The sequence below is a fragment of the Lathyrus oleraceus genome, chromosome 5 (assembly GCF_024323335.1).
Source record: "Lathyrus oleraceus cultivar Zhongwan6 chromosome 5, CAAS_Psat_ZW6_1.0, whole genome shotgun sequence".
Classification (NCBI taxonomy): domain Eukaryota; kingdom Viridiplantae; phylum Streptophyta; class Magnoliopsida; order Fabales; family Fabaceae; genus Lathyrus; species Lathyrus oleraceus.
In genome coordinates, this window is record NC_066583.1 from 204,999,271 (window position 1) to 205,025,589 (window position 26,319).

The window sequence follows — 26,319 nt, forward strand, 5'->3', positions numbered from 1 at the left end:
TGCATAAGTTTGAGACCATAATGACTCTCAACTTGTTAGGATTATTTTCTCGCATGGTTACTAATAACTTTCTTTTTCCTTTGTGCAAAATTTGTTTTATTCATCCCACTAGCTTAGAGGAAAGGTCTCCTAGCCAAAGACCTGTTTCACCCCCTTCATGCCCTCTTCCCGAACTGTAACAAGGAAACATGAATTCTCCATAACCACACTAACATCATCTCCAACCACACCTAGAGAAGATAGAAAGACTTTAACCCATGGAAAAGCACAAGTCTCTTGAGCAATAGTGTTTGAGTCCACCATAATCACTCTTCCATATAAGCTCTCGAACTTCCAAAAACACTTCCCTTATAACAAGTTGTAGCACCTCAAATTTGCACCTCCCATTTTGTACATTCATTTTCATTTTAGGTCATTAACATTACATAGTCCACTGCATAGCATTGCATTGTCCTTTGCCCAAGTGCAAGTCATCAGACAAAATTAGGTCAAGATGATCAGGAGATCAGTCAGGCAAGCAAACAAGTGCATTTCTCAAAGAAGCAAAGCCCTAAGGTTGGTTCAACAAGTTCACATGACCTAGGGATCATTTTGAAGTGGTTTGGCCAAAGATTGGATGTTCAGAAGTCATCAGTCTAGCTGAATTTCATCTGAAACCCTAGAAAGTCAACTGTGGTCAATTGTGCCTGAATTCATGGATTTGAAGGTGGGAGATGGTTTGAAAGGCTTCATTCATGTCCATACAAGCCTCATATAACATTTCAAAGATCAATATTGAAGAATTTGAGGTCAGATGAAAAATTGCCAAAAATAGTAAGTGACCTGTAATTGGAAACTGCCAAAATTGGAAAGTTCTTCTCCTCAAATTTACATCATCATACAAGCTTCAAATAAAATTTTGTCCAACATTAAAGTTGAAGATCTTGCTCTCACCTTTCCAAAAAGTCCAAGAACATGAATTTCTCATTTGTGGTTGGCAAGTTATGATCAAATCATTTTCAAGAAAAGTTGAACTTCAAAGAGGCATAACCATTGAACCATTTGGCCAAATTGAGTGGGGTTTTTTGCTACAAGTCACATTTGACATGTTCTATCCAAATCCTTCATCACATTTCATCAAAAATCATCACATCAAAATGGCATTTTTCAAGTGGCTTGAATTTAAAAAGGGAGGGGTAAAAAAGTGACTTTCAAAATAAACATTTTCTACACTTTCTACCAATTGCATTTGACTGAAAATCATATTTGGAATAGGTTTAGGCCCAATTTCGTGTACCGTGGCATGCACACCATGCATAGAGGTGGAAATATCAACTTTGCATAAACACTTGTTTCCACTAATTCTACTTGCCAAATGCCTAAACATGTTTAAGGTTTTGCTTAACAGATGATATATAAATGAAACCCTAACAGATCTAGATCCAAAATAGCAAGTCTCTCTCAATTTTGGTTCTTCATTTTTCTGCAAATTTTCCAAAGAAACTTGTGCTGTTCTTCAAGGATCCTTCATCTCCAAGTATTGTTGAAGCTTTTGCAAGTAAAAATTCGCCACTGTCAAGCATATCCAAGGACTGTCATAAGAAGCTCCATTAATTGCAAGTGTTGATTGGAGATGCTTCAAGGATTGTTGAGCTGAATTACATCATTCATTCATCTTCTCCCTCATCATTAAGCTTCTATTTCGCGCTTATACGGCCAAAGAACTCCGAAATCAACACTGTCATCACTTGGAGGTAAATTTTCGACCATTGCCATTGTTGAATCTAAGCTATGCATCTTGTAGATCCTTGGTTGCTGATCATTCTGCACTTTAGATTTTGAACTTTCATTGAATATTGAAGAAGTTAGGTTGATTCTAATTTTGATTGTCAAAACTTCTTTTGGTCGATCCAAGTGATATAGTGAGAATTAGGATGAATCATGCTTGGATTGTTATTGTGCTTGAGAAGACGAACACAATGGTGTATCATTTGTTAACTTCTGTGGAAATTGTTCATGTGCTGGAAAAATAACGAAGAACGTGATGAACACGTTCAAGAACCCTAGCCATACTGTTGTTTGATCCATTCAAACGCGTTCCGCATGCGATTTGCTGTTTCCTTCACATGTATTGGTCCGTGTGTCAAGTGCTAATTGGCTCGCGTTTCATTTTAATGAAACGCGGCGTTTTGGACCTAGCCAGACTTCCATTTATTTACGCATTTGCCATTATTTCATTTAATTTCCATAATTTCATTTTCTTTCTCAATTTTTATTTCATTTCATCATGCATCTTCAAAAAATCATAGAAACTTCATGGATGATCCAAATTGAATGGGCTTTTTTGCATTGATCTCCATTTTTCCTCTAGTTTTTTACTAGCATGATAGCAAAAGTTGTGCACGGTCTGTTTTTGTTTTGGTCTAATGGTTTTGTTCATGTATGCTTTTTTCCTATGCTTTGCCATTTTGATCATGAAATGATGATGCTTAATTGGAAATTCTTGAAATTTTACATGTGTCTTCTAGACTCATAACCTGGTCATTTTGGTATGTGGTTTTTGATTTTTGCATTCCTGGATTGAGAGATATGACCTGATCATTAGAGGTGTGACAATTTGTGTCACACCATTCTTGTCCAATTTGATGATTTTTGTTACCAAGCCTTATGAACTCAAAATAATCTGGATTTTTGCATGTTGATACTTATGAATGTTGAAAATGCTTGTGAATTTTCTTGGAATTTTTGAATGCATTTCCTATTTGTTTGATAATTTCTCCCCTGTTTGACCAAATGTGGACTTCTTGTGAGACATGATTTTATTTGATTTGTGAAATCCTTGTGGTTAATTGGATGGACTTGAAATTTGGCACGTGTATTGTAGACATCTTGAAGTTTACCATAGCTCTGGTCTCATTCATTTATCATGTTTGGTTTCTGTTTTATGATTGCTTGAAGTGGATGCATGTTTTGATGCCTTATATGAGCTTGCTTGAACTTATGTTGACTTGATGAATTTCATTGACTTGCTTCCCTTGGTCCAAATGAGCTGAAATTTGGTTTGTAGGTCATCTTATGCATGCTGTTTGATCATGAATTTTTTGGTGATTTATTGAAACGTTTGTGAATTGATTTGAGTTGAGCCATTCTGTTTGGTCCTTTGAGGTTCTAAATTGCATGTTTTGTGCTCTTTCCCTCATGAAATGATAATGGTTGATGATATGAATGTGAAACCACTTGGATTTGTTTCTTATTTGATTGATCTTGATTTTGGATAAGTTTCATGTTCTGTTTTGACTTTTTGCTCTCATTTTGACCCTAGTCTTGTACTAGTGGTTTGTGCTCTCACATTTGAGCTTTGTTTCAGGTCAAAGGGCATAATTGCCATGCCTAATGATGCTTACTAAATTGGAGTTGACCTATTGATTGTTGATGACTAACTTTGGTCTATTTTGTAGGGTTTGAGACTTGTACCTTGTGCCTTATGGCTTGTACCTCTGTGCATTGACTTTTGTTTGCTTGTGTACAGTTGTACAGTTAACTGTTGACCTTTGCTGTTTGATTTTTGTTTGAGTTGAGTACTGATTATCTTGGATTGTTTTCAGGTACTTTAGTTGCTTTAGTTCCCTTGTGAACTTGCTCTTGCTTTGCTTGATAGCTTGAGCATTGAGGTATAACATCCTAACTCCATGTAGTCTGGAAGACCTAGCCTGTTACTTGGCCAGGCACCTGTCTGAAGTCCTCCTTAAGAGGCAATGTTTGTGTTTGTTTACCTTTGTCCTTGTACATATCCAAAGACCTCCTAAGTGAAGAGGCATTGGCAGATACCAGGGATGTGCAATCCATCCCCTGCTATTCTGTGTGTCATCTGCTTTGCTCACACCACTGTGTTGATGCATTGCAGATACTAACCCAAGATCATTGTACATTGTGTCAGTCATATGTGTAGAAGGGTTCCCACCTTCTGAACCCACACATTCTTGTCTTAAGCTCTCCCAGGCCAGGGATAAGAGCTGTGAAGTCTCATCTTCACTTCCCATTCATCTGCTTCACCCTAACTCTCAATGTTAGGGTTAAGAGCAAATCACACCCCATTCCAGTGGCTTGTTTGTCGAGGTTGACATGACCCCTTGACTAAGGCCTAACCCTTGTTTGAGCCAAATGATTGCATATAGTGTGTGCTATTTGTGCTTGTGTGTTTGTGTTTTTTAGTTTAGCTTGCTTCTAGTGCAAGTTAGGGTTAGTTTGGCTTGCTCCCTGTGCAAGTCATGTTAGGGTTAGCTTGCTTCCTGTGCAAGTTAGATAGCAACCTTGACTTAGGGATGATTTTGCATGATAACATCTAGGCTCGAGTCGTAGTCTCCCTAGTTGTGTCTCCCTCTGTTATCTGGTTAGGCTAGTCCTTTATCCCTTCGTAGGGGAACTACGTCGCCCTGATCCTCATACCAAATGAGGTACGTAGGCAGGAGATGAGCTGATCTCTCCGGACGCCCTTTTTGTTTTGTCTTTGTGTGTGTCAGGAGATGGATGTAAGACCAGCAATTGGCATTCCGTATCCTCTTGTTGTGTGCTTGGAGTCCGGTATAAGTCCATTAAGTGGCATCTGGTTTCCAGTGTGGGTATGTTTGGTTCGGAAGCTGATGTAAGTCCAGCGATTGGCATTCGGGTTCCATGTTTGCCCATTTTTGTGTGGAGTTTGACGTAAGCCCATCGATTGGCAGTCGATTTCCCGTGTTGTTTTGTTTGTGTGCGTGAGCCGAGCTACGAGTGCTCTGATTCTTCTTAGTCCGAGAAGATACGTATGCATAGGATGCGACATCCTAGCGAGCATGTGTTTCCCCCAGTCCGAACTACTTCGACTCTGATGTCTATGCCTGATAGACTAAGTAGGCCCAGGATGTGATATCCTGCCGAGTCAGTCTTGTTTGTTTTCTTGTGTCTCTTTCAGCCAGTGTGTGTTTGTTTGTGAGCAGTGTTTTAGCAACCATTTTCCTTCCTATTGTGCGTGGATCCCGTCGAGTACGACGGACGCGTAGGGGTGCTAATACCTTCCCTTCGCATAACCGACTCCCGATCCCATTCTCTTTGGTCGCGAGACCATGTCTTTTCCAGGTTTACTTCGAGCGTTTCCTTTCCCTTTTTTGGGATAAATAACGCACGATGGTGGCTCTGTTGTTCTTGTTTCCCGCCGGTTTTTCGCGTAATGCGATAGCTGGCGACTCTGCTAGGGAGGACAAAAGAAGTTGACCTCTTGCTGGTCCATCTTCCCTAAGCGAGTCTCTCCTAGCGCTCTCTAGGTTAGGGCTTTGGTTGCTTTGTGCTGCTTTATTTATTGCATTCATTTGTATATATGTGCATTTATTGTTTGCATTAATGTTTGCATTCATTCATATTCATTTGCTGGCTGTGTTATGTTTCCTTGTTTGGGGTGGGAGTTACTCGAGGTAAAAGGCCCAATACCCAGGCTATGAGTGGAATCTAGGAAACCTAGGAATAGAGTGATTCATGGGAAGCGGGTGGTATGCGCCACTTAGCGGAACATTGACATCACGAGCAGTTCAGACCCTGGTAGGGATATTATCGTTACATACTTCGGGTGTGTATATGATGATATTCTGCGAAAGGTTATTTATGCTGCGTTTCTTTTCGACCTTACCCTGGCCTAGATGACACCCGTGAGTGGGGAGGGAATGATCATTTTAACAGGTACTGATGGTGACCGGTTGGTGAATAGATGGTGACTCAGTTCTCCAGATATGGGTTCAGATGCCAGTTGATCAGATTGACTTTGGGTTTCAGAGATATGGGTTCAGATGCCAGTTGATCAGATTGACTTTGGGTTTCAGATGTTTGTGATCAGAGTTCGAGCCGAAGCTTTGATCCTGTTTGCCGAGATGCACAGCCTGCCAGTCTTGGCTCCATCATTTGCATCATTAACATGTTTATTTTCCAAAAAAAAAAAATAATGCATGAAAAAAGTTAACTCGCATACGCATATCCTTTTCAGGATCATTCATGATAAAATAGCATCCGCATCATACGCATATCATGCACATATCATCCTTGCATTATAGACATGTTTGGGGACAAGACTTCTCATTCTGGTTCCTGTGTCAGGCAGGATAGCTGATCAGAGACCGCACCGGTATTCTACCAGACTTAATCAGCAAAGAAGCATGGATCAAGTTCAGACCGAGTTGGCTGAGATGAGGGCGAACATGGCCCAGTTCATGACAATGATGCAAGGGGTTGCGCAAGGTCAGGAAGAGCTCCGAGCCCTGGTTCAGAGACAAGAGACTGTGATTCAGACGTCCAACCGTGCTTCGCCTGCTGTTGCACCTGTTCATGAGAATGTCAACGTTGCTGCTCCCGCTAACGACTATGCCGTCGGGGATGAACTCAGAGGAATAAGGATCAATGGACAGCCTCTTGCTGCAGAGACTGTCAATGTCAGAGCTACCCGGGCTCCTGTTCGTCATCCTGCTCCGCTTGTTGATAGGCAAGAAGACATGTTCACTCTGCTCAGTGATGATGATGAGGTTGTAAGGACCGAAGAGAGAGATAGAAAAGTGGATGCTCTTGCTGAGAAAATAAGAGCTATGGAATGTCAGAATTCCCTGGGTTTTGATGTAACCAACATGGGCTTGGTTGATGGGCTGAGGATCCCCTACAAATTCAAGGCGCCGTCCTTCGACAAGTACAATGGCACTTCCTGCCCTCGCACTCATGTACAGGCGTACTACAGAAAGATCTCCGCATATATTGACGATGAGAAGATGTGGATGCACTTTTTCCAAGATAGTTTGTCTGGAGTGTCTTTGGACTGGTACATGGGTCTGAAGAAAGAATCAGTCAGAAGCTGGAAAGATCTGGGTGAAGCCTTTCTGAGGCAATACAAGCACAACATGGATATGGCTCCGAGCCGAACCCAACTGCAGAGCTTGTGTCAGAAGACTGGTGAGAGCTTCAAAGAGTATGCCCAGAGGTGGCGTGAGCTAGCCGCAAGAGTGCAACCTTCGATGTTGGAAAGAGAGCTGACTGACATGTTCATCGGGACCTTGCAGGGTGTGTTCATGGACCGCATGGGGAGTTGCCCGTTCAGTAGCTTTTCCGATGTCATTGTCTGTGGGGAGAGGACAGAGAGCCTTATCAAAGCAGGAAAGATTCAAGATTCTGGCTCTTCAGGTTCTTCGAGTTCTAAGAAGACATTCTCTGGGGCACCCAGAAGGGGAGAGAGTGAAACGAATGTTGTGCACCGTCGGAGGAGTGCAAACAGAGGACAGCATCGTCAGGCTGCCGCTGTGACTATTCCAGCAACTCAACCTCAACAACAACAGAGAAGGCCAGTTCAGCAATATCAGCAACAACAACCTCGTCCTCAGCAGCAGGCTTACCAGCCTCACGATGGTAATCAAGCCAATACAAGTAATGAGAGGAAGAAGATCATCTTTGATCTGATCCCTATGTCATACACAGAGCTGTATCCCTCTTTGATAGAGCGGAACTTGATTACTCCCAGAGACCCGCCGGCTATACCTGTCAACCCTCGGTGGTGGTATAGGTCTGATCAGCATTGTGTGTATCATTCGGGTGCTCCTGGTCACGATGTGGAAAGCTGCTTTCAGTTGAAGAATAAGGTGCAGGACCTTATCAGATCAGGGATTCTGAGCTTCGAGGACTTAGGTCCCAATGGTAATCAAGCTTGAAGATAACAAGTCCCGGGCTGGCGCTGACTTGTCCTCTGAGATCTTCAACAAAGAGGGTTGTTCAAAAACAGAAGTTGCTAGTGCAAAGGATTCTGACAGTTGTCATCCCTGGTGGGATCTATCACAATTGGGTCACTGTGGGCGTTCCTACAGTTGTTCATAAGTCAGAGGAATAATCACTTTGTTTAAAAACCCTTCTCCCATGCCAAAAGGAGAAGTGATGACTTTGTTGGCAACATTTGTGCAATGATATTTCCATTCAAATAAATTCATGTTAAACATTTGTTTTTCCATTTGTTTTCCCTTTTCGCTTTTTGCATGAAATTGGTGATCACAAAAAACCCTAAAAACAAGAATAAAAGCAATCTTTTCATCTGCATAACGATTGTCTTGTTTGATTTCTAAAAAGCTTTTCATATTCGAAATCATTATGCAGGTTGATTCTTAAACCCATTGAACATAATGATCCGACGCCATCTCCCAATTTTGAATTCCCTGTATTCGAAGCGGAAGAAGATGATGTTGAAGGGATTCCTGACGAGATTTCCCGACTTCTTGAGCAAGAAAAGAAGATCACTCAGCTGCATCTCGAGAATCAGCAGAACAGCCAAACTGGGGCAAAAAAAAATCAATCAAAAAAAAAATCAAAGGAAAAAAAAGGAGGAGGGTGCAAAATCAAAAGAAATCAAAAGCAAAATCAAAAGAAAGAAAAGAAAGAAAGAAACAAAAGGAAAAAATAGCACCCTCAAAGTCCCAAGTTGACTGATGCTGAATTCGATCGAAAAGAAGAGATTAACTGCCATGTGTCACGGTCAGTTATTTCAGCAGAGAATGAAGAAAACATTCGATAAGAAGGTCAAGCCTCGTGTGTTTCGAGAAAGTGACCTTGCGCTCAAGGAAGTCTTGTCTTTCGTGCCCGATTCCAGGGGCAAGTGACTCCAAGCTATGAACGTCCATATGTTGTCAAAAGAGCCTTTTCAGGTGATGCTTTGACACTTACAACAATGGATGAAGAAGTTCACTCGTCCTGTGAATCCTGATGCAGTCAAGAAATACTTCGCCTAAAAAAGAAAAAAAGCAAAACAACTCGCTAAGTCAAATACCCCAAAGGGCGACTTAGGCAAAAAGGAGCGTCTCGGTGGATTGAAAACCCGAAAGGGCGATCCAGGCAAAAGTTAGAGACATTGAAAAAAAAATTTGCATCCCGCTAGATTGAACACCCCACACTGGGGCAATCTAGGCAAAAATTAGGGATTTGGCAAGTAACTGCATCCTGACAAGACCGTGTTCTACATCTGTCATCCGTCAGGGATTCTCGATTCGTCGTCGACTGAAGCTCTGGATACATTGAAATTCGGAATGGTAGAGGAAAGGTCATTATGTTCAATGTAGCCCTCTCCAATATATATCACCGATTTCAAACTTGTACAAATCTATGGAGTCTCGCCATTTGCAGACTACCATTCCATCACATCAATTTGAGCTTTTATCCAATTATTTACACTCTTATTTGTTTCAACTCAACAAATGTTTTGCATGTTTTAATTGATAAAGTATCATTGTTTTCAAAATAAAATTTTTTCACAAAAATTGTTCTTAAACAAAGTGAACATTCACAATGATGGAAGGATACTTAGGAGATCCGCAGTGCTCTCCCAAGAGTGGTATGATTACCAACAGGAAAGACATTTGGTCGTATCTCGAGCATAACTGTATCTTTTTCCTGCAGAACCTCGTATGGTTTCTCCTCAGCGAGGTTGCTCAATGCAGTGTTGGTTGAAGTTGTTCATCTTCACGTCCCCGGCAGTGCAGCATTTTCCTCCAAGTCCCTGTTAGCACCTATGGTGGGGCATCCCCAGTAGAGTGTTGTTTGAGCCCTATTGTGGGGCATCCCTAGCAAGGTTGCTGTTGAAATACTTTTGTGGGGTAGTTCCCCAAGCAGAGTGTTTACTGAAGACTTCAACTTTCGTCTCTCCAGCAGAGCAGTCTTATACTCTCCCCGACATGGGTGCTTGTCTTTGGAAGACTCAGTATTTCGTGGATTAACATCCAGTACTCCATCATGTCCTCAAATAGATCCCCAGCGGAGTTATTGGCATGATGAGCTTTACCAGTGCCTATCTATCCTCATCAGAGATCTGGTTGCTTCATGGTATCTCTGATCTCCAGCACGAGTGGTCATGGCGCGTCCGCCTGTATGCTGAACTCTGTTCTCCGGTTGTGACCGATGATCCCTCCGGAAGCCTCTGGTGGCCTTCCTCCCCTGCAGGATGGTGTTGCTCCCTGATATCCCAGTCTCCAGTGGATTTTCTTGGCTCTCTGGTGACTTTGGTTTTCCCTCCGGAAGAGTGGTACCGGATGGTTGATTCCTGGACCTGTGTGTTGAGCACGTCTGTTTGTCAGCATTCATCATACATTTTTAGGTATCATGCATACATGCATAATCATAGCATTTGGATACTCATGACGCAGTTGTTGTCGTGTATCTGTTGATGGTTGTCTCCTGCTATTTGTTGATGCAGATCTCTCCAGTAGATCCTCCCTAGCAGATATGGGTGTGTCTGATCTCTCCATGTAGAGCCAACCCCTTAACAGAAAGTGTCTATCCTTTCCTGCCATTTCCCCTTTGAGATACATCCTCGTGGATGATGGTTGTTTCCGTTCCCTCCCTACACATAACGGGATGGGTTTTCCCTATTGAGTTCTTTCCTCATTAGGATGAGTCTTGATTCAGTTTGCCTTTTTGGATCGATCCTAAATTGGCTTCCTTGTGACTGTCTCTTGTGCCTTCCTGGGGCATGAATGAATAGTTGCTCACTAACCGGCACTCATTCATCTTATCCTCAGCGAAATTTGTGGCCTCTACCTACAAACCGGTAGTTGTAAGTCCTATCTTTGTGGTCGTCTACTTGTCAACCGGTAGATGTAAACTCCACGTTCTCCCCTTGGTGGAGTTAACCCTTTGTGCTCATCCTAGTTGATGACGGTTACTTTTCCGTGGTTTTCTGCCTACTAACCGGTAGATGTAATCCCCTCTTTGTGGTTATCATTATCCAGTTTCGGTCTTGATATGCCTTTCACCTTTCGGATATTTGCTTTGATTAAGCAACTTTATCCCCAGCGGGCCTTTCCCTGTCCTTTTGATTGGTCATCTTTGCATACCCAGTCTTGGTATCCCGATGCCTTTCTTGTCGGTCGATCTATCCATTTAACAACCTACAACCCGGTTATGGATAATTTTCCTTGCGAGTGTATTATCTACGTTTTGACGGCTATAGATAATATATCTCATGCGCTCTTGGGTCGAAGTCGTCCTCCCCAGCTGAGTAAGATTCGTATTCCTTGTGGAATCGAATGTTCATCCTTTAACAAGTTTGCTTTCGCTCTCTTCAGGATGATGTCGGTCGATCTATCCATTTAACAACCTACAACCCGGTTATGGATAATCTTCCTTGCGAGTGTATTATCTACATTTTGACGGCTATAGATAATATATCTCATGCGCTCTTGGGTCGAAGTCGTCCTCCCCAGCTGAGTAAGATTCGTATTCCTTGTGGAATCGAATGTTCATCCTTTAACAAGTTTGCTTTCGCTCTCTTCAGGATGATGTCGATCGTTTATCCATCTAACAACCTACAACCCGGTTATGGATAATCTTCCATGCGAGGTTATTATCTACGTTTTGACGGCTATAGATAATATATCTCATGCACTCTTTGGTCAATCTTTTGATTGTTTTCTCCAGCTGAGTAAGATTCGTATTCCTTGTGGAATCGAATGTCCATCCTTTAACAAGTTTGCTTTCGCTCTCTTCAGGATGATGTCGGTCGTTTATCCATCTAACAACCTACAACCCGGTTATGGATAATCTTCCATGCGAGGTTATTATCTATGTTTTGACGGCTATAGATAATATATCTCATGCGCTCTTTGGTTGAACCCTTTGTTTGTTTCCCCAACTGAGTAAGATTCGTATTCCTTGTGGAATCGAATGTCCATCCTTTAACAAGATTGCTTTTCTAGCCCTCTTCAGGATGATGAGTGTTTTGGAACACAAACCAATTCACGCTTTGGTCGGTCACCTGTTTCTGCCTATAAACCGGTACCCTTGGTGTTCCTTCCTGTCTACTCTCTGTCGTGACCTTGATCCCCAGTGAGTCCTCCTCTCCGTTGGTGTCGATAAACGTTGAGTTTTTCCCATTTGTCCGTTGACGGTTGGTTGTGTTCATTATCCCCAGAAGAAGTTCCTCCTCTCCGTTGGTGTCGATAAACGTCAAGTTTTTCCTATGCGTCCGTTGGCGTATAGTTGCTTGTTCCGCGCAGATCATTTGGTAACGCCTGATGATTCCCCGTAGATTCACCTCTCCGTTGGTTTTGGTAAACGTTGAGTTTTTCCCATGTCATCCGTTGACGTATGGTTGTATCTCTTCCAGTCATTCATTAATGCCTAGTTACCTCTCCGTCGGTTTCGATGAACGTCGAGTTTTTCCTGGTCGTCCCCAGTTGGTTTACCTCTCCGTTGGTTTCGATAAACGTCGAGTTTTTCCTGGTCGTCCCCAGTAGATTCACCTCTCCGTTGGTTTTGGTAAACGTTGAGTTTTTCCCATGTCATCCGTTGACGTATGGTTGTATCTCTTCCAGTCATTCATTAATGCCTGGTTACCTCTCCGTTGGTTTCGATGAACGTCGAGTTTTTCCTGGTCGTCCCCAGTTGATTTACCTCTCCGTTGGTCTTGGTAAACGTTGAGTTTTTCCTAGTTGTCCGTTGGCATCTAGTTGTGGTTTCTATTCCCATTCATCGTCTGTTGATGTCGGGATGTGACTGTACCCTTGAGAGAAAAACCAAAAAAAAATCTCCAGTAATAAATACCAGATCCCAGTGGATGTTTCCGTTGGTGGATCCCCGCATTGTGCAAATTTCTACGGTTCTTGGTATTCAATCCCTGTTTACCCTGAAAGTCTGACAGCCGTTGCTCTCATCCATTCGGGTTCCCAGTTGATTGAATAGGGGCAGCTGTAGCACCTCAAATTTGCACCTCCCATTTTGTACATTCATTTTCATTTTAGGTCATTAACATTACATAGTCCACTGCATAGCATTGCATTGTCCTTTGCCCAAGTGCAAGTCATCAGACAAAATTAGGTCAAGATGATCAGGAGATCAGTCAAGCAAGCAAGCAAGTGCATTTCTCAAAGAAGCAAAGCCCTAAGGTTGGTTCAACAAGTTCACATGACCTAGGGATCATTTTGAAGTGGTTTGGCCAAAGATTGGATGTTCAGAAGTCATCAGTCTAGCTGAATTTCATCTGAAACCCTAGAAAGTCAACTGTGGTCAATTGTGCCTGAATTCATGGATTTGAAGGTGGGAGATGGTTTGAAAGGCTTCATTCATGTCCACACAAGCCTCATATAACATTTCAAAGATCAAGATTGAAGAATTTGAGGTCAGATGAAAAATTGCCAAAAATAGTAAGTGACCTGTAATTGGAAACTGCCAAAAATGGAAAGTTCTTCTCCTCAAATTTACATCATCATACAAGATTCAAATGAAATTTTGTCCAACATGAAAGTTTAAGATCTTGCTCTCACCTTTCCAAAAGTTCAAGAACATGAATTTCTCATTTGTTGTTGGCAAGTTATGATCAAATCATTTTCAAGAAAAGTTGAACTTCAAAGAGGCATAACCATTGAACCATTTGGCCAAATTGAGTGGGGTTTTTTGCTACAAGTCACATTTGACATGTTCTATCCAAATCCTTCATCACATTTCATCAAAAATAATCACATCAAAATGGCATTTTTCAAGTGGCTTGAATTTAAAAAGGGAGGGGTAAAAAAGTGACTTTCAAAATAAACATTTTCTACACTTTCTACCAATTGCATTTGACTGAAAATCATATTTGGAATAGGTTTAGGCCCAATTTCGTGTACTGTAGCATGCACACCATGCATAGAGGTGGAAATATCAACTTTGCATAAACACTTGTTTCCACTAATTCTACTTGCCAAATGCCTAAACATGTTTAAGGTTTTGCTTAACAGATGATATATAAATGAAACCCTAACAGAAAACACAAGGAGACTGCATTAAAAACAGATCTAGATCCAAAATAGCAAGTCTCTCTCAATTTTGGTTCTTCATTTTTCTGCAAATTTTCCAAAGAAACTTGTGATGTTCTTCAAGGATCCTTCATCTCCAAGTATTGTTGAAGCTTTTGCAAGTAAAAATTCGCCACTGTCGAGCATATCCAAGGACTGTCACAAGAAGCTCCATTAATGACAAGTGTTGATTGGAGATGCTTCAAGGATTGTTGAGCTGAATTACATTATTCATTCATCTTCTCCCTCATCATTAAGCTTCTGTTTCGCGCTTATACGGCCAAAGAACTCCGAAATCAACACTGTCATCACTTGGAGGTAAATTTTCGACCATTGCCATTTTTGAATCTAAGCTATGCATCTTGTAGATCCTTGGTTGCTGATCATTCTGCACTTTAGATTTTGAACTTTCATTGAATATTGAAGAAGTTAGGTTGATTCTAATTTTGATTGTCAAAACTTATTTTGGTCGATCCAAGTGATATAGTGAGAATTAGGATGAATCATGCTTGGATTGTTATTGTGCTTGAGAAGACGAACACAATGGTGTATCATTTGTTAACTTCTGTGGAAATTGTTCATGTGCTGGAAAAATAACGAAGAACGTGATGAACACGTTCAAGAACCCTAGCCATACTGCTGTTTGATCCATTCAAACGCGTTCCGCATGCGATTTGCTGTTTCCTTCACATGTATTGGTCCGTGTGTCAAGTGCTAATTGGCTCGCGTTTCATTTTAATGAAACACGGCGTTTTGGACCTAGCCAGACTTCCATTTATTTACGCATTTGCCATTATTTCATTTAATTTCCATAATTTCATTTTCTTTCTCAATTTTTATTTCATTTCATCATGCATCTTCAAAAAATCATAGAAACTTCATGGATGATCCAAATTGAATGGGATTTTTTGCATTGATCTCCATTTTTCCTCTAGTTTTTTACTAGCATGATAGCAAAAGTTGTGCACGGTCTGTTTTTGTTTTGGCCTAATGGTTTTGTTCATGTATGCTTTTTGCCTATGCTTTGCCATTTTGATCATGAAATGATGATGCTTAATTGGAAATTCTTGAAATTTTACATGTGTGTTCTAGACTCATTCCTGGTCATTTTGGTATGTGGTTTGTGATTTTTGCATTCCTGGATTCAGAGATATGACCTGATCATTAGAGGTGTGACAATTTGTGTCACACCATTCTTGTCCAATTTGATGATTTTTGTTACCATACCTTATGAACTCAAAATAATCTGGATTTTTGCATGTTGATACTTATGACTGTTGAGAATGCTTGTGAATTTTCGTGGAATTTTTGAATGCATTTCCTATTTGTTTGATAATTTCTCCCCTGTTTGACCAAATGTGGACTTCTTGTGAGACATGATTTTACTTGATTTGTGAAATCCTTGTGGTTAATTGGATGGACTTGAAATTTGGCACGTGTATTGTAGACATCTTGAAGTTTACCATAGCTTTGGTCTCATTCATTTATCATGTTTGGTTTCTGTTTTATGATTGCTTGAAGTGGATGCATGTTTTGATGCCTTGTATGAGCTTGCTTGAACTTGTGTTGACTTGATGATTTTCATTGACTTGCTTCCCTTGGTCCAAATGAGCTGAAATTTGGTGTGTTGGTCATGTTATGTATGCTGTTTGATCATGCATTTTTTGGTGATTTATTGAAATGTTTGTGAATTGATTTGAGTTGAGCCATTCTGTTTGGTCCTTTGAGGTTCTAAATTGCATGTTTTGTGCTCTTTCCCTCATGAAATGATAATGGTTGATGATATGAATGTGAAACCACTTGGATTTGTTTATTATTTGATTGATCTTGATTTTGGATAAGTTTCATGTTCTGTTTTGACTTTTTGCTCTCATTTTGACCCTAGCCTTGTACTAGTGGTTTGTGCTCTCACATTTGAGCTTTGTTTCAGGTCAAAGGGCACAATTGCCATGCTTAATGATGCTTACTCAATTGGAGTTGACCTATTGATTGTTGATGACTAACTTTGGTCTATTTTCTAGGGTTTGAGACTTGTACCTTGTGCCTTATGGCTTGCACCTCTGTGCATTGACTTTTGTTTGCTTGTGTACAGTTGTACAGTTAACTGTTGACCTGGGCTGTTTGATTTCTGTTTGAGTTGAGTACTGATTATCTTGGATTGTTTTCAGGTACTTTAGTTGCTTTAGTTCCCTTGTGAACTTGCTCTTGATTTGCTTGATAGCTTGAGCATTGAGGTATAACATCCTAACTCCATGTAGTCTGGAAGACCTGGCCTGTTACTTGGCCAGGCACCTGTCTGAAGTCCTCCTTAAGAGGCAATGTTTGTGTTTGTTTACCTTTGTACTTGTACATATCCAAAGACCTCCTAAGTGAAGAGGCATTGGCAGATACCAGGGATGTGCAATCCATCCCCTGCTATTCTGTGTGTCATCTGCTTTGCTCACACCACTGTGTTGATGCATTGCAGATACTAACCCAAGATCATTGTACATTGTGTCAGTCATATGTGTAGAAGGGTTCCCACCTTTTAAACCCACACATTCTTGTCTTAAGCTCTCCCAGGTCAGGGATAAGAGCTGTGAAGTCTCATCTTCACTTCCCATTCATCTGCTTCACCCTAACTCTCAATGTTAGGGTTAAGAGCAAATCACACCCCATTCCAGTGGCTTGTTTGTCGAGGTTGACATGACCCCTTGACTAAGGCCTAACCCTTGTTTGAGCCAAATGATTGCATATAGTGTGTGCTATTTGTGCTTGTGTGTTTGTGTTTTTTAGTTTAGCTTGCTTCCAGTGCAAGTTAGGGTTAGTTTGGCTTGCTCCCTGTGCAAGTCATGTTAGGGTTAGCTTGCTTCCTGTGCAAGTTAGATAGCAACCTTGACTTAGGGATGATTTTGCATGATAACATCTAGGCTCGAGTCGTAGTCTCCCTAGTTGTGTCTCCCTCTGTTATCTGGTTAGGCTAGTCCTTTATCCCTTCGTAGGGGAACTACGTCGCCCTGATCCTCATACCAGATGAGGTACGTAGGCAGGAGATGAGCTGATCTCTCCGGGCACCCTTTTTGTTTTGTCTTTGTGTGTGTCAGGAGATGGATGTAAGACCAGCGATTGGCATTCCGTATCCTCTTGTTGTGTGCTTGGAGTCCGGTATAAGTCCATCAAGTGACATCTTTTTTCCAGTGTGGGTATGTTTGGTTCGGAAGCTGATGTAAGTCCAGCGATTAGCATTCGGGTTCCATGTTTGCCCATTTTTGTGTGGAGTTTGACGTAAGCCCAGCGATTGGCAGTCGATTTCTCGTGTTGTTTTGTTTGTGTGCGTGAGCCGAGCTACGAGTGCTCTGATTCTTCTTAGTCCGAGAAGATACGTATGCATAGGATGCGACATCCTAGCGAGCATGTGTTTCCCCCAGTCCGAACTACTTCGACTCTGATGTCTATGCCTGATAGACTAAGTAGGCCCAGGATGTGATATCCTGCCGAGTCAGTCTTGTTTGTTTTCTTGTGTCTCTTTCAGCCAGTGTGTGTTTGTTGGTGAGCAGTGTTTTAGCAACCATTTTCCTTCCTATTGTGCGTGGATCCCGTCGAGTACGACGGACGCGTAGGGGTGCTAATACCTTCCCTTCGCATAACCGACTCCCGATCTCATTCTCTTTGGTCGCGAGACCATGTCTTTTCCAAGTTTACTTCGAGCGTTTCCTTTCCCTTTTTTGGGATAAATAACGCACGGTGGCGGCTCTGTTGTTCTTGTTTCCCGCCGGTTTTTCGCGTAATGCGACACAAGTAAATCGGGACACCTATGAATCTAACCCATACCAATCTCTCCTCACGCACTTGAGCACTACTCAATTCCAACACTAAGTAAAATATCAAAGAGTAACACCCAACCTCCTTAACTCAAAACACAGAGAGAATTCCATCCACCAAAGAACTAAATAACACCTTAAAACCACTTATTTAAATGGATTTAATACGTGAACAACCATTAATCCAAAGAGCATCTCTAGCCAACTTAAAAATCATATGAGTCTAGAAAACTCCAACTAAAAAAGAAGAAGAAAAGTTAACTTTCCCTCCATAAATGGAACAACTTCAAGGATTTTAGACGGGAAATATATTGGCCTCTCCGATGGTAGAGGGAGAGACGACTTCACTTGAGAGCCACCAACAACTTGAATTTTAATCACATTCACAAGAAGTTTCTTATTTGAAGATTCCTTCCTGCGCAAATGAACACCAACCACAACTGGGGTTTTTTCTACCGAGTTCTAGCCGCACTGAACCCACCCCACCACCTCTATGATCAAACTTAGGTTTATTAATCCTAAACTTAAAATCTGACACCCAAACCTTTTCAAGATGAACTTCAAGCAACCCTAGATTGGAGACATATTTAAATCAAACAAAACTAAAGTGATTTCCTTTTTTATCTCTTCTAGCTGAAATATACACATCCTCTATCTATGCAAATTGGGAAACCCATGTCGCAAATCTCATTCCGAAATAGACTCTAGGCATATAAGAACTTTCACAACCAATTCCATATTTGAATTTTTTTTCTAGAGTTCTCATATGACCTGTGATATGGGTAAACCATGTTTGCATTTTATTTATGTTCTCTTTAGATTTCATTATGAAAATTTTATACTCGTGCGTTAATGTGCCCAACATTTGCCTATTTACCTCATTGGTTCCCTCATGGGTAATTTGGAGGTTGTCCTACATTTATTTTGCAGTCTCGCAATGGGAACTCACACAAATTCATAAAGACCGGGAGCGGTAGTGATGAAGGTTTTTGCCTTCAAGTTGTACTTCACATTTTCTTTATCATCTTGGGTTTAATCCTTTTCATATTTGTTTACTACAAACCATTAGCTTAGTGTTTAGGAACAAATGGACCTTCCTTTACAACCTTCTGAACACCACGACCATCCCTTCCGTGAAAAACTTCATTTTCTTTTTTCACAAACTATACCATTATCCATAAAAGGATGGGGGTTTGTACTGAATAGCTTGAAGTTATTTTCCTCCTATGATGATTAGTCTTTAATAGAAGTTAGGTTCTAATTTCACTTGTTGGACAAGTAACTCCAAGCTCAAGAGGTGGATGAATTGCGGTATTCAAATTGTGTTAGCATTGACAAAATCAGATAGAAAAAGTAGCGGAAAGTAAATAAAGCAGTAAAGTAAATAACATAAATAAAAGAGATAGAGTTAAAGAGATAACACCAGACAGTTATCTAGGTTTGGCTGAATGTTGGTCTAGTCTTAAAATATTTAGATTTCACTATAATATTGAGATTTTATAAGTTATGCCCACAAACCCTTGATACAATCAAAATGAGAGATTTTACATAGGCTTATCCCCTAACCAAAAGAGAGCTTTTTCCTAGGAGGAGCTTACGAACCGAGTAGAGATTTTATAGGTTGATCTCCATAACCAATAAGAACATTTATGGAATGAGTTCTGTAACCAAATAGATATTTTTCAAATAGTTGATCTCAAGAACCAAACTCAATTCTTCAAGAGTGTGGCACTCTTGAAAATAAAAATTGTGGCACGAAACTCGTATAACTCTTTTCTCATAAGCAATTTTCACTCATAATAAGGCAGTAGGACAACTTTGGTGAGTAATAAAATATTTAGAGAGATAGAAAAGAGAGATAAATTATGAAGAATTAGGAAAATCCCGAATTCTAATATGTAAAAAAGTAAGTAGAAGCCTCCTTTATATAGGAAAAAACTTGTCACAAAATGCAAACGATCAATGGACTTTTTAAAAGACCTAATAAGTTATCTAATTAATTAGATCCTTGCAATAATCGATTATTTAGGCCTAAAAAGGAAAATTTTGATATAGAGTCGTTATCAATCATTAAGAGACTAACACAATACATTATACAATCAATTAGGTTTCATCTAATTTATTAGGCTATAATTCTAATCAATTAGATAGTTTAAAATTTTCTCCCAATCAAGATTATAGTCCCCTAATTAACTGCTAGGCCTTAAAACTATTTTTAGATGTTTTGTTAGGAAAGAAGAGGATTCAAAAAATGTTTTAAGTGTGTGTGTGTGTGTGAGTTGTCTTAGTATCTTAGGAGTTACACTTATACTTTCACTAGACTCTGACCACTCAAACAGACACGACTATGCGAGCTTTCACACTTTCTCTCTTTCACAACTCTTAGGATTTCAAGTTCCTTTTTAAAATACATTAATCATATAAGCAATTTAATAGAACCTTGAATCTCCTACTTGATCAGGCTTAAGATGTATTCAAGTTAATCATCATCATCAAAGAGTTGGAAAGATATTACCACCGATTTCACCATTCGTTAGTGTTTTCATCATCAAAAAACTATGAAGGTTGTCAATAGGATCACCAGTTTCACACCTACAACCACATAGATCCACAGGTTGATGTTTTGGATAAAATCTCTTATATGTGTGACCATTCGAGCATAACTCTTTTGTGAGAAGCTTGATTCACCTCCTTTGTAAAACCTTCGGCGATAGTTCTGGGCGTATGGCGAGTAGGTTCGCCTCCCTTCCTCATTTATGGTTCTTTGTTTATTCTATGTTAGGAATTTTGGGTCTATCTATCCCCTAAGATCATGTTCTTTCCCTAGACATGTATGGCACATGTTTGACATATGTCTTCAAATGTTCCTTTTGAATAAGGCGATATATTTCCTTCTTTAGTTACTGGAAATCGTTAGTGTGGTGATCCTTAATGTTATGGTACTTAAACTATTTGTTGAACTCAGTCCCCATCACCTCCCACTTAGGGTCCAGGGGTTTAGTATTCATTGAAGTGTAGTTCTCAAGGGCCCTTATAGGTGCTTTGAAATCTTCCATATCTATGATTGGTTGAGGGAGTTGTTTCTCTGTTTACATGAGGGTTCAGATCATCCATATATGTGTTTCTTGCATCTCTGGCTCTTTTCTATGTGTATCTTTCCTTGCATTTGAGGTAACATTCTACCCAAACCATTATTTACTCCGTTTAGTCAACACATTTTTGGGTGAGGAATTCATTGAAATATACGACTTTGAGTATGTTCTAGAAAGGCCCCCGCAAACATCTTCTGGTTAAAATTTATTACCTTGATGATGACTTCGTTAAAATGAACCCGATATTTTTGTAAAGACTCAGAATTTCGCTTACACACGTTGAATAGACTCATAGTGGACATCTTACAGTGTTTGTTTGATGAAAATTGATGAATCAACTTTCTTGAACGGTCTTGATAGATGGTCAAAGGTAACATATGAACCTTAATTTTCTAGAGCAAGGTCGCCTCCTTAAGGTTTTGAGAAAGAAGTTTGCACTTGAAAGAATTTTTCGTACCTATCATTTCCATATGTGTATCAATGGAGGTAACATGCTCATGGGGATTTCTTTTTTTTCGTCAAACATCAACAATGAGGATGACTTAAAATTTGCTCAGACTAGAGCGTCCCAAATCTCGGCAGAAATGCGTTAGAAATCCAACACCTCCATGCCCTCATGTTCATGATCATCTTGTTGTTGTTGCTCAAAATTCTGAACGCTAGTTCGTAGGATTTGGTTATAGTGGCATAATTCCTCCATGATCGTCATTACTGGATGTAACCCTTGTGGACACTATCGTGAGACAATAATTGGGTTAGTTAGGATTTTTCTTGGACAGGTAGTGTGACGTAACAAGTTCCCTTTTTTTAATTGACACACATATCACTTCTCCTATCATTATTTAAGTTTGTATTATGCATCTGATGTGTTAGGAGGCAACTAGGCAAAGGTCGGCTTATACATATTAACTTGTGACATGATATTTCATAACGGTCCACAATCTTCAAACATATTAACTTGTGACATCATATTTCATAACGGTCTAGAATCCTCAAACACGTGGCTTGTAAGAGAGAAATGGTTAAATCCCTCGAGCATGGAACCCATAAAAACAAAATGGTTAAAATAGAACATAATAATCCAATTTAGAATCAATCTATTATTTACATGAATCACATTAATAAATGAATAGAATAATCCATCATATTCAACTCATTAGTTTCCCTCTATTTCTCTATTCCTATCCCTAACATATCAAGTTATTCCATCTATTTCTTTCTTGGGTGTATATGTGTATACAAAACATTTCCAACTACAAATACAGTTGACTAATGTGTTACAAAAAGTAAACGGTACTTCAGCCTTGAAACCTTGAACTCATAAACAAATCTAAATCATACACAAAAACGGAAGCCACTGAGAAGGAAGAGCCATGTGAAATTATTTAATGTCACTAATCTCACTTCACTAGTCACTAGTAGTGCTAGACATGATTCACTTCTTATGCCGCAAGAGACGCACGCACTTAAAATGTATATATATTATCCAAACCTCATTACTCAACTCACTCATTTTAGCATCCACTTCACTTCTCAAATTATCATTTCAACTTTCTTACTAACAGTCATATAGATAGAGTCATGACAAGAATGGTGTTGCTGTTAATGGCCCTTTCCCTCATCTCCATCCTCCCTTTACTTACTACAGCATTGTTCCATGTCAAAGGTTCTGTTTACTGTGATACCTGTCGCGCTGGATTCGAAACCAACGCCACTTTCTACATTCAAGGTATAACGAAGAACTGTTATAATTAATGTATCTAATGTAACAAATATAACCAACTATCAACTAATTTGTAACTAACTTGTAACTAATTTATTGTGGCGCTTATTAATTAGGTGCAAAGGTGGGAATTGAGTGCCGCGACAGGAAGACTATGGACGAAGTTTTCTACATGGAAGGAGTGACAGATTCGACGGGAACATACAACATTATGGTTGAGAAGGATCACTATGACCATATTTGCAAATGTGTGCTTGTTAGTAGCCCAATTAAATCTTGTAATACTCCAGATCCTGGGCGTAACAGATCTAGCATTGTTCTTACTCACTACAAAAATGGTGTTCTCAACCATCTTCACTATGCAAATTCTATGGGTTACTTGAGGGATGAGCCATTGCCTCAATGCCATCAACTCCTCAAATATTACCTGTCTGATTCAGATATTTGATTACTATGATATGCTGTTTTTATGTTTTGCTCACTAATTACTATGATATGTTTCTTTTACTATTTGTTGTGGACATCATTGGATGGATACTAAGTTGTAGTTAGTCTTTACAATTCAGCTTTGTTTAAGTAATTAGACCACTTGATTGTGGTATATATTAACTATAATATGATGCATTGTTGTTGAAGTTTCACATTTTAATTTAATGTGGAAGATACTTAAAAGTTACAACAATGTCCACTTACAAATAGATTGTTTGAGAATTGAGACAGGGGTAGTTTTATATTTCAATTCAATGAAACACTTTTTTAAAAGATAAAGTTGTAAGGTTTCTCACATCCAAATGGACAATACCTCATTAGTAGTATTGGTGCGGGTTTGCGATCGACTGAAACATTGATGCCATATGTGAGAACTCTAAGTTCGCATCGTGCTCATATTGTTTGGGAATCATGTTATTAAGTGTAATTTATATATAATACTCATACACATCAACTCAATGAAGCGTCTTTTCTAAAAAACGAAATTGTAATGATTCTCACACTCTAAACATCTAATATCTCGTAGTAGCCGTAGTAACGCGGACTTAAAATCTACGAGACCAGATACCTATATTGGGATAAAAAATAACTTGAATTAACCAACAAACTATTCATTGCTTCTTTAAAAATGGATCACATCACAATTTAAGAGTTTGATAATATTTAGCATCTCTCTTAATAAAACACTACAATAATTCCACTAAGATAATCAATAAGAAGAAAACACTCCACAGGATGGTAATGTGTCTCCTCTAGTTACTTTATCATGAGTAACCAATATGGTAACTAGCTAGCTAAATCCATAAATCTAAAGCATTGCAACAAATTAAAGTCCCAAACAGAAGTGAACATTTTATTTAGTCTTGCTCATGATGGTATTGATATGTAAAATCCCAAACAGAGTTCTCTTTCTCTTGGCCATGTAAATTATGTGCTGGATTTTGAGGAATAAAATCCATGTTGTGATTACCTTTCACCATTTCAAGTGCAGCTTCCAAGTCAAGATCATCCACATCATTCAACCAATGCTCTACATCCCATCCAAATTTCCCACCTTCAATCTCTCCCATCTTCAACCATTCATCAACATTTTCAATTCTTGCTTCACAATCAAGCAAATTTGCCAAACTCAAAGGTAACTTATTCTGTGGAAACACCACATCATCGCCACCGACATCAAACACGCACTTTCTTTTCTCACTTCTGCTACTGCTACTACTACCACCCGAACTTTCACCTTCCTCCGAAATAGACATTTTAAAACACTTATTAGTCACACCAAGCAAAGCTTCTTCTTGGTTCATAACTTTACACCAAGTAGCACTATCTCTTGCTGTCATCTTATCTTGCAGAGTCTTAGACTGAGTAACCAACCTCCTTAGTTTCTCCAAATCAGGTGACATATGTTTTATAACACCAGCTAAAACAGAAACTTCCCATGCTTTTTTAAGATCATGCGGCTTTTTATAAGGCGGCGGACCTTGTTCCTGAGCCAATAAACCTTGTTCGCCCCACCAAATTTCCGATCCTGTGGGCCACCACGGAGGAGATATTCCTCTTTCCAGAGGAAACCTTCTCTGTGGTGGCACACAGTGTTGCATTAAAGCGGAAAGAAGCGAGCCAAGAGTTGAATCTTGTAAATCTTGAAGCAGGTGTATGTAAGAGTTTGGATCATTCATCATAGTATTAAGCTGTTCGTCTTTTCCAAGAAGTGGTAAGTATTTCGCGACTGCAAGAGGCGCGCTTTGATCGAACCGGATTTGATCTTTCCACCATTCGCGTAAACTATCGGAGGAGCCTGATACCGGTTTACCCTTTTCTGGGATGATTCCGTAGACGAAACCTTTGGCTTTGCAAACATCCATGATTTTTGCCATGTATTTGAGTACTGAATCTTGTGCTCTCGACATCTTTTTCCTTCTAGATGCCTCTTGTTTTGCTTGTTGCTCAGGTTCAGTGTTGTTGTCTTGTTTTTCCTTGAATTTTTGTAGAAGGATCTTGTCCTTCCACATGCGTTTCTTCAGCTCCTCATAGTCCACACTTTCTATTTCTGTTTCTGTTTCTTCTTCTGCATAAGGGTCGGTTTCTTCGCTGATTACCACCATGGCTAGGTTCAGTTATAAGAAGGATAGAAATGTGATAAAGATGAGAATGGAGATGTGTATGCGAGCTTTGTATTGTTGTGTTTATATATGAAGTTTGATGAATGGCGGTGTTGGGAAAATTAAATGACGATGATAAGGAAACAACCAATATATTTGCGGAAATGGCGGATTTAGTGCCGGGTGTGTGTTGTGTTATATGCATGCTTTGTTCACTGTTGTGTACGAGTTACAAGATTGATTGTTTTTATCTGATTTCAGTTAAGTACTTGACAATGATATGAGTTTGACTCAGAGGAAGGTGATGATTGATGATTATATGTTATGAGAGTGATTTTTTTACTCAATATTTTATGAGAGTGAGTGATAGATTGATGAGTTTGTGTGTTTGTGAATGATGTAAGGCCAACGTGAATCAAGCACGTGTAGTCATAATTTAGGGCAATTGAATGGGTAGCCTCTAACTCTTAAATTAGTGTTGATTCGATTAGGTTGATATTTTAAGTAAGTGTGACAAAATGGATTGGACCTGATTTGTTTGTTCGATTATTTTTGTGGTTTGAGTCAGTTTTTATTCCGTCCTCTCTACTTTGATCGTCTCTTTCTTTTTTGTCGAATTTTGACTGGTGCGAACATGAGATCACTTGTTATTCATCTGTTTAACTCACTATTTTTTATGGGTTGAGTTAAGATTCTCAACCTGCCATCTCTTCTTTGTTCGTCTTATTTGCTCAGTTTTTTGCCGAGTTTTAGCGGGCGTGTCTAAATAGAGAGGGTGTGTTCGTTTGGCCCAGAGAGGATAGAGTTGAGGGTGCAGACTAAAATTGTGGCCCTCCCTGCGGAAAAAAATGGGACCGGGACAGGGCAGGCTGGCAAGCACCGCATCTTTTAAGTCTAAAATTGCAAAAATTTATGTTAATGTCACCGCCCGCAAAAGCCTACTAAAAAAAGGGATGGGGCGAATACATTAGAGGGTGCGGGTCTAAAACCATATCCCGCCCTGCAAAAAAATGTAGACAGATATTTAATGGATATGGTTGTCAAGGATGCTTCTAAAGAGTGGATTTCTTCTTTGATCAGGAACTTGTACTTTAACGATGAGTTTTTCCTCTCCGCGAGGATGGTGCAGCAGAGATATTCGATGATACATCTTTTAAGAGGAGTGTGGCTTCCTCCTCTGTCACCAGAGTCATGTGGAAGAGAGTGGTATGCTCGATGCAGAGGACGATTTGGAGACCTAGGATCTACTTAGCGTGGATAGGCGGTGTCGACAAGGATTGGTTGAGACGTGTCTTCTTTATTACTGCTTGTTGTAGCTTCGTGTGACGA

General features: G+C 39.8%; 2 protein-coding genes across 2 annotated transcripts; one reads left to right on the forward strand and one right to left on the reverse strand.

Annotated features, from left to right (window-relative positions):
• Positions 1–22,183: 22,183 nt before the first annotated feature.
• LOC127087862 (protein DOWNSTREAM OF FLC) lies at positions 22,184–23,031 on the forward strand. The gene is made up of 2 exons (XM_051028784.1): positions 22,184–22,405; positions 22,516–23,031. The coding sequence occupies exons 1-2, from the start codon at positions 22,258–22,260 to the stop codon at positions 22,845–22,847; spliced, it is 480 nt and encodes a 159-aa protein (XP_050884741.1). The 5' UTR covers positions 22,184–22,257; the 3' UTR covers positions 22,848–23,031.
• Positions 23,032–23,474: 443 nt separating this feature from the next.
• LOC127087863 (putative ETHYLENE INSENSITIVE 3-like 4 protein) lies at positions 23,475–25,378 on the reverse strand. The gene has a single exon (XM_051028785.1). It carries the CDS (start codon positions 24,991–24,993, stop codon positions 23,746–23,748), a length of 1,248 nt encoding a protein of 415 aa, XP_050884742.1. The 5' UTR covers positions 24,994–25,378; the 3' UTR covers positions 23,475–23,745.
• Between the last annotated feature and the right edge of the window lie 941 nt (positions 25,379–26,319).